At 33.9% G+C, this 12,154-nt stretch overlaps 2 protein-coding genes across 2 annotated transcripts; both read right to left on the reverse strand.

Moving 5' to 3' along the window:
* Window positions 1–1,204: 1,204 nt before the first annotated feature.
* LOC121969400 (actin-related protein 7-like) lies at window positions 1,205–6,352 on the reverse strand. The gene is made up of 7 exons (XM_042519498.1): window positions 6,190–6,352; window positions 5,819–6,037; window positions 4,984–5,123; window positions 3,904–4,150; window positions 3,603–3,786; window positions 1,609–1,676; window positions 1,205–1,528 (listed from the first exon to the last, which is right to left on the reverse strand). The coding sequence occupies exons 1-7, from the start codon at window positions 6,265–6,267 to the stop codon at window positions 1,376–1,378; spliced, it is 1,089 nt and encodes a 362-aa protein (XP_042375432.1). The 5' UTR covers window positions 6,268–6,352; the 3' UTR covers window positions 1,205–1,375.
* Window positions 6,353–8,241: 1,889 nt separating this feature from the next.
* LOC121977133 (cadmium-induced protein AS8-like) lies at window positions 8,242–11,038 on the reverse strand. Its single transcript, XM_042529716.1, has 3 exons — window positions 10,934–11,038; window positions 9,158–9,404; window positions 8,242–8,664 (listed from the first exon to the last, which is right to left on the reverse strand). Exons 1-3 carry the CDS (start codon window positions 10,982–10,984, stop codon window positions 8,387–8,389), a joined length of 576 nt encoding a protein of 191 aa, XP_042385650.1. The 5' UTR covers window positions 10,985–11,038; the 3' UTR covers window positions 8,242–8,386.
* Between the last annotated feature and the right edge of the window lie 1,116 nt (window positions 11,039–12,154).

The raw sequence follows: 12,154 nt of genomic DNA on the forward strand, positions 1-12,154 counted from the left end.
TGATTAATTATAATGTTGACAGAAAAAATTGACATTTTTTATTTTGTTAAAACATTAGAAAATTTAAATTATTAAAATTTTCATTTTTATTAAAATTTTAAAAATATATAATATTAATAATTATTATAAATTTCAAATAAATAATAAGACATATCAAAAGGCTGCATCGAGCTCGATTGTAATCTTATTTTGATGTTTTTCCCCCAACGATAGGTTGATTTAATCGACTTTGATCAAATGTTATTTGGGAATAATTTTATTATTATAAAAGTTTAGACTGTAAGACGTTCAAGTTGGATAAACACATGTATGATGTATTTGTATCAAGTTATATAAATTTATTACAATTTAATTTCCGTCAAGCGGTTAACGCGTATTTGCCTGAATAGATGTGCTTACTGAACTTGTAAGTCAGCGGTTCAGCGGTTCGAGCCTCGCTGTTGGCGCGATTTATATTGAGCGATGAAGAGATACAGTGTGAAAGAGGGTCTTTCAACAACCATCTGACCATCAGATGATCAAAGACATCCGAGCTCAAATTTTTCAGTTTTTTTTTTTTTAACTTTTTAATGAAATTAGTTAAAATGATATTATCCGAGCTCAAATTTTCAGTTTTTTATTTACTTTTTAATGAAATTAGTTAAAATGATATTATCGTATTTTATATACTTAAAAAATCTATATAAATAATGCCATAATGTATAGATAATTTTTTAATGTTGATCTTTAAAAAGTTTAAAAATAACTTTAAGTTTGTTGGATGTAAATTCCTTTTGTACCACAACTACATTTGGTGATGCCACATTCTTTGATCGCTTATGTTTCACTGATTGGTACTGCCAATTTGTAATGCAGTGCAATTTGATAAAGAGGATCTCTCAGTCTGCACCATCAAAATCGTCTCCTCTTCGAAATACCAATTTTCTTTGGTTGGCTTTCACATCAGATATGGCAAGGACTCGAGTCATTGAGTTCCATTCTCAAGTTTTTACACTAATCATTCATTTATTCTTGTGCATATTTAGAGGATATTGTATTTTTTGCATGCAAATAAGTTGACTTTGTACTTAGGATTGTACAGATTTATATCTTGTCCAAACGAAGAAAAAAAAGGGAAATGACAAACAGTTCGTTCCACAATAGTTCAATGATAGATAGACTCTAATTCTACAGTACATTCCTCGTCGTTGCCAATAGTAAAATAGAGTTACAAACATAAATTATCTAAATTAATAGATGAGCCAGGTTAGAAGCAATTTTTTATGATCAGTTGTGGGTGGTCATTGTAATCTCCCTCCGTGATTTGCTGTTTCTAAGGAACTTTAGCCGATGATGCGGCAACAATGACGCTCACCCAGAGTGAGTTCAACCAGGCCTAGAAGCATTTTTTATGAATGATTGTTGGTCCCGTCTCATCGTAATCTCCCCTGGTTACGTGCTGATTCTGTGGGAAAACAACTTTAGCCAATATGGCACCGCCCATCCAGGCTGAGTTCTTTGATAAATTCTCTGGCATGTATTCTGGGGGCTGAAGGAACAAAGAAATGGTTAGTGGAGTGTCCAGATGATGGAATATCAAAATGGGAAGTGCAGATTGTCAGCAGATACCTTTATGAGAGATGGGCGGATGGACGAGGAGCACAAATTTGCTTCTTTCTGAAACCGTTCTTCAAAACCTAGAAATGGCAAATCCGTGGCTAAGATCCTCACAGCAATATATCGATCATTGAGGCTTACACGAGGCCTTCAGGTACATAGCAAGAACAGTTATTCCATTCCCTATATGTTTGTGCAAGTTGATGAACCAAGTGTATAGGGTTTTTTTAAATGAGCTGAGCGAACCAAAGAAACTAAATGGGCCAAACAAACAGAGTGAATTAAACGAGCCAAATAGACAGCAGGAACTGAAGGGTGAGAGGGGTAGCAAATCAAGTGAGCTGGATGGGCTTAACAGACCCAAGCAAACCAAGTGAGTCAGAGAGGCCATATGAATTGAGTAGCCTGGATGGGTCAAAGGACTAGGCATACCTAGTGTATCAGGCAAGTTGATTAGGCAAACAGGGGGGAAGGATGAACGGGCTAACATGCAAAACAGACTAAACAAATAAGGCAAGCTGGATGAGGGATCATATGACCCATGCAATGTTACTTATTGAATAGGTCAGATGAAGCAATATTTATTAACTAAAGTGATGTTTTATAAAAAAAAGGACAGACGGGTGTACAAAGCTCCGACTAATGTGGGATCCCGGAGAAAGATCTATTATACGCAGCCTTTCCTGCATTGCAAGGGGCTGAGCGACTCGAAGGCGTAACCACTATGTCACAAGGTAACAACTTTACCATTACACTAAGACTCCTTTCATTGTGAAAATTTATTCTTGTCTTCATCTCCATTGAAACCAACACAAGAATGAAAATGATCATTCTATTTGATTTCATCAACTGAAATTAAACGGATATATATAAGCAGAAGACGACGCCAGAAAGGTCTATCAAAGTTGATCATGAGGCAAGCATGGCATAACAGAGGTCAGCAACATCCATTGTAGTTGATTGTGAGGCACGAAGGCCATGATGAGGAGTCTAGTAAGGACTATACAAGCTTACCATGGTGGCAGTAACGGTGAAAGAGTGCAAAGCTTTGCGTAAAATTAGCAGATTTTGAGGTTGGCAATCAGGCTCAACTCCTACAAATCTGAAACATTTACCCAAATGGCAGTTTTGATAGCTGAAAGTGAGGAGAAATCACTAGTGCAATCAACTTCCTGCTTGGTAAATCTTGAAACTGGAATTTGATAGAAAATATGATGATGATTAATGAGGATTGAAAGCTCTGAAAGATGGAATCTGAAGGGAAAGGAAGATAGGGAAACAAGGAAGCAGAAAGAGAAGGTGAAAAGTTTTATTTGTGCCAAAGAAGAGAAAGGGAAAAGATGGAAATAAAATGAAATTACAAGATTACCCTCTTCATCAACCATGGGTCTCTTCATCACATAGTCAAGCAATCTCCCCCCATCTCTTATTCGGTTTTACCAAGTGATAGCTCTTAAATCCTGTTTATGTTCTGGCATTGTTGATTTTCTATCAAGGCTTTTTTTTGTTACCACCATCACTTCATTGTTATGATTCCATGCTATCCGGAAACACCATTAAGGGAAATCGTATATTATAGCGATTTATTCAAAAGAATACTGGTGTTTTATTCATACACCAGAAATAAGTTAAATAACTAGTAAGAAGATCGTCATAGGAAATTGCTGAAAATTTAAAATTCAAAGGCAGTTTTAATATGGAACAACAGTGAATATATTGAAAAACAAGATAGAAAATCCAAATTAAGAAATAAAGGACTAAAACATTAAGCAACATATTAATTTATCATCGATTCTTACAGAGACTAGAATGAGCACCAACCTGGAGACAGCAATTGAACAGGTGAAACTACCAGAATTAAAAATCAACTTGATTTTGCAGAAATAAATGATTCTTGCAATAATGTGAGAATGGAGATGCGTTGGCTCATAAGGTACCATTCTACTTAAGGTTAAAAGTATTCTGGAATAATGAGAACAGAACATCCAAAGAGCAGGAATGCATACCAGTCATAGATGTTGTACCACCACAAAGCATTGTATTTTCAAGCAATTGACGAAGGTTCTCAGAAGAAACACTTGATATGCTGTGAACCAACTGCTCAACTATCCCATACTCTTCTATACCCAAGGTAGATGGTTCAAATAGAGCTTCTCCAACAATATAGCCCTCTCGTCCAATAGTTATAGTCTATCATATGAAAGATGTTGAGAAACATAGTGTCTACAGAAGTGGTTAGGAAAGAGTGCAAAGGCGCTAAGAAATGGACATATCATCTCTATGACTGAAAATCAACTAGCAACAAACCTGTCCATCAGGTAGGGTGTGAGTCTCTGTTGGGCATTTGGTTTCTGTTTCTTCAAAGGAAGTTTGATCTTCTGCACAACAGGCATATTGCTCTTTCAGCTTCTCCACCTCAGAAATGTCAATCTTGACTAAGGGATTAGATTTCTTAAGTTTTTGTGCTAGTAAATTAGTCAAATCAATTCCACCAATCTGAAATCTTTTTGATGCTATGTGCTGGACAGCACCTTCGCAAACTAGTGCAATGTCTGTTGAGATTGAATGTTCATATTAACAACACAGTTGACAGATAGTTGAGAATCATAGAAACAAAGTGTAGATACCATTACAAACATTAAAAACAAAACAAAGAAATATTGAATTATCTCAGAATGAATTCAGATTGCTCCACAAGTCCATGGCAGGCACCTAAGAGGGTCTCACTTTCTCAATATGCATAATAATTAGTTCAGTTTGAGATTCAGAGGAATGATTTCAATCTTAAAATCATATTTAAATTCCTATATATATATGTGTGTGTGTGTGTGTGAATTCAGACATGAATTTGCACTTTGCAGATGACTTAGGAGACTTTCAGAATGGTGAATTATGGAAATGTGACCAGAAATATGAGAGTACATTAGTAGAAACTAAGGATCTGAATTCTGAACCATTATGGAAATTGAAAAAAAAAAACCTTTACAATACTCAAGGAAAGGTTAGCCAATAAAATGTACGAACAGACAGCATAGACTCCTCAAAATTTATCAGCCAAATTTGGGAGACTAGACATGTCGTAATAGCTTCCTTGAATCAGAATAAATTCAAAAACAAGCTACAAAAAGATGAGAAAAAAGGTCAATTATCCCCATCTAACTGCCATTGTGGCAGCACCGATTTGTTGCATAGTTACATCACTTATAGTGGTAAATAGTTTAGGGTGAGCAAGGAAAACAAGCTTAAGTTGTCTTTTTGCATAAGAATGGACTTGTTGATAGCCAAAAATTTTAAAAAACTAATCTATAAACCAATGAAAATGTAGTCCTTGCAACTATGTATAACAATAATCAGGCACTAGCAACTAGTTCACACTAATTGAAAACTATTTTCCCATGGCCAATATCAACAGTGCATCCAGAGATGCGTCCAACAGCATAAAGTGATAATACCACTTGTTCAGAGGCATAAAAGCCTGAAACATTGAACGTTTCAAACATTAGTTGCACTAGTTGTTCTCTAATAGCCTGCAAAAGCATGCCAATATGTACATGAGCAATAAATAAAATTAAATAAAAAACAGTTAGTTCATTATGTAAGTTCCAGGTGTGGCCAACTTGGATTCAAAACACTATACTAAAACTAGAGAATATTAGCTCATTTTCTCAATGGACGATATTAAACATACATAATATGTAAACAAACATGAAGAAATGAAGACAATATACCAGCATAAACATTTTCCCAATATATCAAGAAGGAAACTAATACAACAACAACAATAACAACCAAGCTTTATCCCACTAGGTGGAGTCAGCTATGTAGATCATTTTACGCCATTGAACTCTATCTCCTATTATATCATTATCTATAATCAGACAAGTATGCACATATGATGGAGAGTATTAAGTTTTGTCAATATTGTATCAGTTTCCATTGCATAACACATAACCTTAACATTAGAAGCAGAAGTACATGCAAAAACATAAAAAAACACTATTATAAAGTTTCTGTGTAGAAAACATCAAATTTCTAAATTGCATATAGCATGGTTCAAAGTCTCCATCTTGAACAGATACTGGTGTGAACTCAAAATGTACACTGAATACAATTCAATAAACTTGTGTACTGCTCCAATCTGTCAATTAATCAAGAATAGATGGTGAATAATCAGGAAACATACTTTCCTTGAAAACCGCACACAGTGGTTGCATTCACAAACCTTCGGGGTGAAGAGCGGCTCGGCGAACAGAATCTGCCCTTCATCTCCAACCTCCCAACCAAGGTCAATGTAAAGAACATGCCGAAGCAAGTCTTCCATGGCATCCCAGTCTCTGATAAAACCCCTGACCACAGGATCCGCCGTCACCTCCTCAACCATCGATACATCGCCACCACCATCTCCATCCTCCAGCACGCGCTTCATCTTGGTCGGCATTATCTACATCATGCTCCAAAAGAAATCCAAGGATGAGGATATAGTAAACCAACAAACCCACCCGGATAAATACCACCAAAGTCAGCTAAAATTGAATCAAAGCGATCATATGAAGAAGAAAACGGAAAAACAAATAGAATCGTCAAAATGCTAACCAAGGCGGGATCTTGATCGGGTGAAGCGAAGCCAATCTTGAGCAGCTTGGATCCAGCATCAACTATCACCGCCTCCATCGATTTGGAGCAAGAAATTTAAAGCCCAAAGCTTGCGATTCCACAACGATTCTTGGGGCAGTAAAACCCTAGTTCGAGATGCCCTCGCGTGTCACGCGTCGGCGTTGATCGTTTACTCCCTCTCATTTCAGCAGTTCACTTTTACAATTCTGCCCTCACATCTTTTAATCGTGCTTGCCCGTCATCCGACGTTTTTGCAACTCTACCCTTGCATCCGCCATTAGATTTCCAAGTACGGAATTTTTCTTTCAACTGCGGGATGCTAGCTTCGAGATCACTCACCATTAGCATTTCTCGAATTTTCATACCACTAAATCGATGGTCCATATTTAATATTATTTGATGTAATATTTTTTAAATATGAATTTAGTTATCCTTACCGGTATGATGCAACGGTTAATACGTAGACATCTCCGATCGTTAAAATTTTGAATGATTTTTTTTAAAATTCTAACATGTCACATCAATATTATAAAAATTCATTGAAATATTCTCAATCGTTAAAACTTTGAGTGAGATTTTTTTTTTATAATTCTCTCCACATGTAGTTACATGACTCCATGCATATTACATCAATTTCAATAAAAATTTACTATTCTCTCCACAATTAAAAAAAAAAATTACATACAATTTTTTCATTTAATATCTTTATATAATTTTCATTTGACATTTTAATTAATTATAATCTTTAATTTAATTTATTTATAATTAACAATTAATAAATTAATTAATTTATAAATTTTAATTTAATATAGTTTATCATTTTATTTAATATTTAATTATTTTATAAATTTAATTTAATTATAGTCATTTTTATATATTTTTTTTAACTTATCTCAAATATATTTATTTTTAAAAGAAAAAAAATATAATTTTAATTATTACTAATTATTTATAAATTGAAATATTATAATTAGCTCATCAAATAATTTACTTTTAAATTATTTAAAAATGATCAATCATATACATTAATTATTAGCTCCATCTTCAAAAGAAAAAAAAAATAAATTTGAAAATTCAATTAAAAATCTCAATCTCACCTACGTAATTATAAAAACTTTTTTAATGAGATTTTTTAAATTTACAAATCTTTGATAAAATTTGTATTGGAGATGCTCTAAAGGGGTGTCATGATTCAATGCTCGTTTAGAATATGTGCTGGTGTTGAATTTAATGAAAAAATTTAAGTTGCATGGTCGGAGGCTTAAGTACTCATTGATAGAAAAAGCCCGTTATTCAGTGTTAGACGGTCTTATAAGGATAACGAAGAGGCAGAGTCCACTGTTAATAACTTATTATATTATTTTTATGATTCACCGTGCAGATCAACGGAAAACTTATATAAGATGAGACTCTAGACTCATCGCCTTCTAGATAGGAGGTAAGAATGGACACCTGCATTATTAAAAAAATAAAAATTTAATATTGAACTAAATTACATATTCTTTAAATTAATTAATTAACTATTTACTTCAAAATTTTATTTTTAAAAAAAATAAATCTATTAAAAATATATATATATATTTATATATTAGTTAAATTCTGCACTCACTGTTTAGTGTAATCTTTAAATCCGTAAACTAATTTTTATGATAATTTTTAACAATCAAGAGTTGAATCCAGGAGACCAGGAATGAACATATAAAACATAGAAGAAGAATAAAAAGCATTAACTAATCTACTAAAAGTTAATTTAATTAATTTGAATAATCATTAGAGGAAAAAGATAAAAAAAAAACTATACAATCTATATGTAAATGACAATTTGAAGTGCACAAAAAAATTCATACTAAAACTTAATTTTAAGAAAATTGTTTAATAGAATTAAAAAAAAAAACTTGAAATAGGAAACAATGAACATGCATAACACATGCTTAAAAAACAGCTGAATTGCATCAATCTAAACTAAAAAAAAATAATAGATGTTTCTGTGCTTAATTTATTAAAGACTTCAGAATTTTGTAGGTCTAAATATCTGCAAATTAAAAAGAGAAATTGATGGAACATGTAGCTCCATCTTGAATTTTGCTGCCTCTACACTTAAAAATTTTCATACAAATTAGCCTTGTATACCAAAGATGAAGCACACACATCCAAAGATTGAACACTTGCAATCTGCTTATCGATCCTTTGGAGGCTGCCAGACATTCTGTTTGAAGGCTTCTAAACACTCTAAAGTAGACTGAATCTTCTTTGATACTACAGTGTTAAGTCTGTTTAACTCAGTTCCCTGTACATGAATATTTGACTTGAGCTTCGAGAGCCTCCGGCTAGTTTCTTTCCTCAAAAAAGATATATGAGGTGCAACAAAGTTCAAACTATCCTCTGCGACGCCCTTCATGACGATAAATGTGGAAGACTTTGCCATGTCGAAAGGAGCAGCCTTTGTTGTAGTAGCTGAAAACATTCCTCATCATACATTTCTAGTCCATGTCAAGTATCCATTCTTATCTTTCGTAACTTATACCATGAATTAAACAAGTTCCAATTGGATAAAAGATTACTGCAGCAGTTATAAAACATAATGTGGAATCGACATCTCAGATATTGTTCCTGTTCTACACTGATTGTTAAGTTACTAGGGAGGCCTTGAGAACAAATTGCTATTCTATGTTTGGTTAATGTATCGATTCCAAGATCATTTACTAGTAGAGAAAATATTATTACCAAAGGCTACCATGACCTATCGACTATTACCATTCTTACATATCCAAAGTGAGAGATTACAACACTGAACATACTAGCATAAAAAAGATGCACAAAATGGGTATAGGTTAGTTCTGTGGTGGGGGTTATTCACTTCATAACCAAAAGATTGATGGACTGTAAAGATATAAAATGATAAGGGGTTAGTTACACTTAGGAAAACAAGACAAGGATAGAGACATACCATTGTATAGGATTTGAAAAAGGTCATTGCGGGGAAGGCCAACACCGATACCAGCCAGAGTAATGCCCACGCTGAATCCTACACCACAGCCTGCCCCGACATATCCAATGACCTCAGGACCAAAACCAGGACCCCATCCCACGCCACATCCCACACCTATGCCCATTCCCCAAAATGTGCCAATAGTGGGGTGTACAGGATTCCATCTCTCGTACCTCCTGAAGAGCCCTTTAATTATCATAAGAAGCTGCAGGAAGAGTCAATTATTTGATGCTTGTCTTTCAAATAAAGAACCACAAAGGTGAGACATGATATTAATGCTTTTGTTAGGAGGAATCAAGTATACATGATAAGTCATTGACATGATCTATCTAAGAAGAATTAGTTATATATAATAACTGACATGGTCCAACTAAAGGTTCGATGTATGGATATGGAATTAGTTTGCAGCAATCAGAACTAATTGAGTTCCACCAAATTTATACTCATGATCAACAAATTTAACCAATATTGAGGCTACGCTTGATTGACTTAAATGTATTACTCTTTCCTTCCCAGTTTAGGTCCTTTTATGCCTCTTTGTTATTTATTTGGTGATGATTTTGTTTGAATAAGAAGGATGCAAAGATTAACTAACTCATACCATGGCTTAAGTATATGCCATTTTATTAGGGGTGCAGATAATTCATATGGATGTTTTTACACCTGTGTAAACACAAATTAATCCAAACACACAACCATGAGCTCCAGAGACATCATCTTTGGCACATTGCTTCACCTCAGATTGAGCAAGGACAACTAGAAACCTGAGTATAGAATCCATAAAAAAAGCCTTTGCAGACAATCTGTACAGGCTACCAATCGAAGGCACTGATTGACATCCAAAATGAAAACCACATAACAGTGATGTTCATCAGGGATCATAGAGCAAGAAGAAAACCATGTTTCATATGGTAAAATTTCTCCCATATTATAAGATTAAAGGGGAAGCTTCATCATCACTCTCTCCGTCATAAAACATATCATTAGAAACTGGGGCAATACAAAAAAATTTCCCACTCTAAGCAATTAGCTACAGTTACCCTTCTTCAAAATATATAAGATTCCAATGTGTACACAAACGACAAACAAATTCCACCAGTATATCAGAGAAGTCTTCTGGAGAAGTAATCTATCTTAATATACCACTTCGTAAATGATCAAAAACTACAGTCTTACAGAGCAAGAACATTTTTTTTTTCAAAAAGAATTTGCAATTTCGGCAAAGTACTTGTAACATTAGAAAGCTGGTAATCTGGTATCAATCATACCACCGGCACAAACTCATACATATGAGATGATTCCCAAACCTGAACTCAATGACATAAGGTTATAAATATGACATAACAATATAAATAATAAGGGATAATTTACTTAAAAATAACAATTATAAACAGAATAATCAATGTTAAGACAGAACAAGACAAATCTGTGTTAAGAAGAAAACACAAACTCAATGAGAAGGTTGTTAAAGGATAGGACATTATTCGTTCCCCATTGACCTCAAAGAATTAGGAATCGTGATATAACTATCATCTATACATTCCCCATTTGTATTATTAGTATCCTTCATCTGTAATAGTAATGGTTCTAGCAAAGGGAACAGGTAAAAATGTATTATCACAGGCTAAAAAAGTAACCTTGGAACAATTGAGATAAAACACGGATGCGGTTCACCTCAATAAGGAAAGAACAAATCAGGGTGAAGAAGAGAAGCAAGAGGGATCTACTGCTCACCAGACTTAGATCGACATGGAGACCTCTATCCTTGGATCGTACCTGGGTCATGCGAGAGAGTACGCATATCCAAAGGGAGGGATTGACAGAGGATCCCTTGCCGCCATTCTTATCCGGGGACACTGGTTGCCCTGGGGAGTTCCAGCTTCTTCCCTTGTTTTTCTTGTTCGGTAAAACAACCCTCGATCATCCTGTATTTTCTAAATTGCCCTCCACCTCGATTATATTATTTTTAGTAGTTTTAAAAAAATAAAAAAATGTCAGTTTAAATATTAAGAATTTTTTTTCCTATATTTTAGATGTTTTCTAAAATTTTATTTTTTTAGTTATTTTATAAATACTTAAATTCAAATTATTGTAATTCAATATTTTGCCTTTATGCAATTTACCTCAAATTTTATAGAGCATATTTTACCCATGATTCTTTCATTTTATTAAAAAGATGGTGATTTATTTGGTGTATAATTATTAATAAATGCACGTAATTTATTTTGATTAATTAGCTTGGTCCTTAATCTTGCATTTTAAGTTCTTTGAACTAAAATATTTTATTTATCGGCATGTCAATGCCCTCGTTGCCTTGCCAAGACGAATAAACAAACATATGAGCTAAATATTATATAATTCATAGATCTTAATTATTAAATAATACAAAACTTTCAATTATAATTTAAATGTAACCATTGCCCTACTTTGTTAAACGCGTCGTATACTTCAACTTAGGCAACTCATAGGGCACCTAACGCACCAAGCTCTAGGAAGTTGCTCTGTACCAATCGAATAACGTTTTTATGTCATTGAGTTCTTCACTCAATGTTCCCTACTCTAGAGTCCTTCAAACTCCACAAGAACTTCATGTCCTCGAGTCTACTAAAAGTGGCAACTCATAGGCACCTCTTTTTTTTTTTTTAATCATTTCCTATAGTCTAAATGATTTGATTTCCGTTCACGACTCCCGTCCGTAATTCTCACAAATATTCGGACACTCCGCATATCTAGTCAAGTACGAGATCGAGTACCATATTAAACTCTTATATATATATATATATATATATATATATATATATATATATATATATATATGCGGAGTGAGAGAGAGAGAGAGAGAAATAATTGATATACTGTAGACCGTTTCCTACGGATTCGTTCATGCCCTAGGTGCCTCTATGCATTAAAGGTACCTTGGGCAATTTTTTTTTTAGCAGCATTGAAGCTCTTGAA

Source organism: Zingiber officinale, chromosome 1B, assembly GCF_018446385.1.
Source record: "Zingiber officinale cultivar Zhangliang chromosome 1B, Zo_v1.1, whole genome shotgun sequence".
NCBI lineage: Eukaryota > Viridiplantae > Streptophyta > Magnoliopsida > Zingiberales > Zingiberaceae > Zingiber > Zingiber officinale.

Excerpts from the sequence above, each read along its gene's own strand:
- LOC121969400 (XM_042519498.1), bottom strand. The coding sequence starts at position 6,267 with ATGGAGGCGGTGATAGTTGATGCTGGATCCAAGCTGCTCAAGATTGGC. Across the intron at positions 5,124-5,818 it reads AGCCGCTCTTCACCCCGAAG|GCTATTAGAGAACAACTAGT; the intron begins GTTTGTGAATGC and ends ATGCTTTTGCAG. Across the intron at positions 3,787-3,903 it reads ACACCCTACCTGATGGACAG|ACTATAACTATTGGACGAGA; the intron begins GTTTGTTGCTAG and ends TTCATATGATAG.
- LOC121977133 (XM_042529716.1), bottom strand. The coding sequence starts at position 10,984 with ATGACCCAGGTACGATCCAAGGATAGAGGTCTCCATGTCGATCTAAGT. Across the intron at positions 9,405-10,933 it reads TCCATGTCGATCTAAGTCTG|CTTCTTATGATAATTAAAGG; the intron begins GTGAGCAGTAGA and ends CTCTTCCTGCAG. Across the intron at positions 8,665-9,157 it reads TTTTCAAATCCTATACAATG|CTACTACAACAAAGGCTGCT; the intron begins GTATGTCTCTAT and ends GAATGTTTTCAG.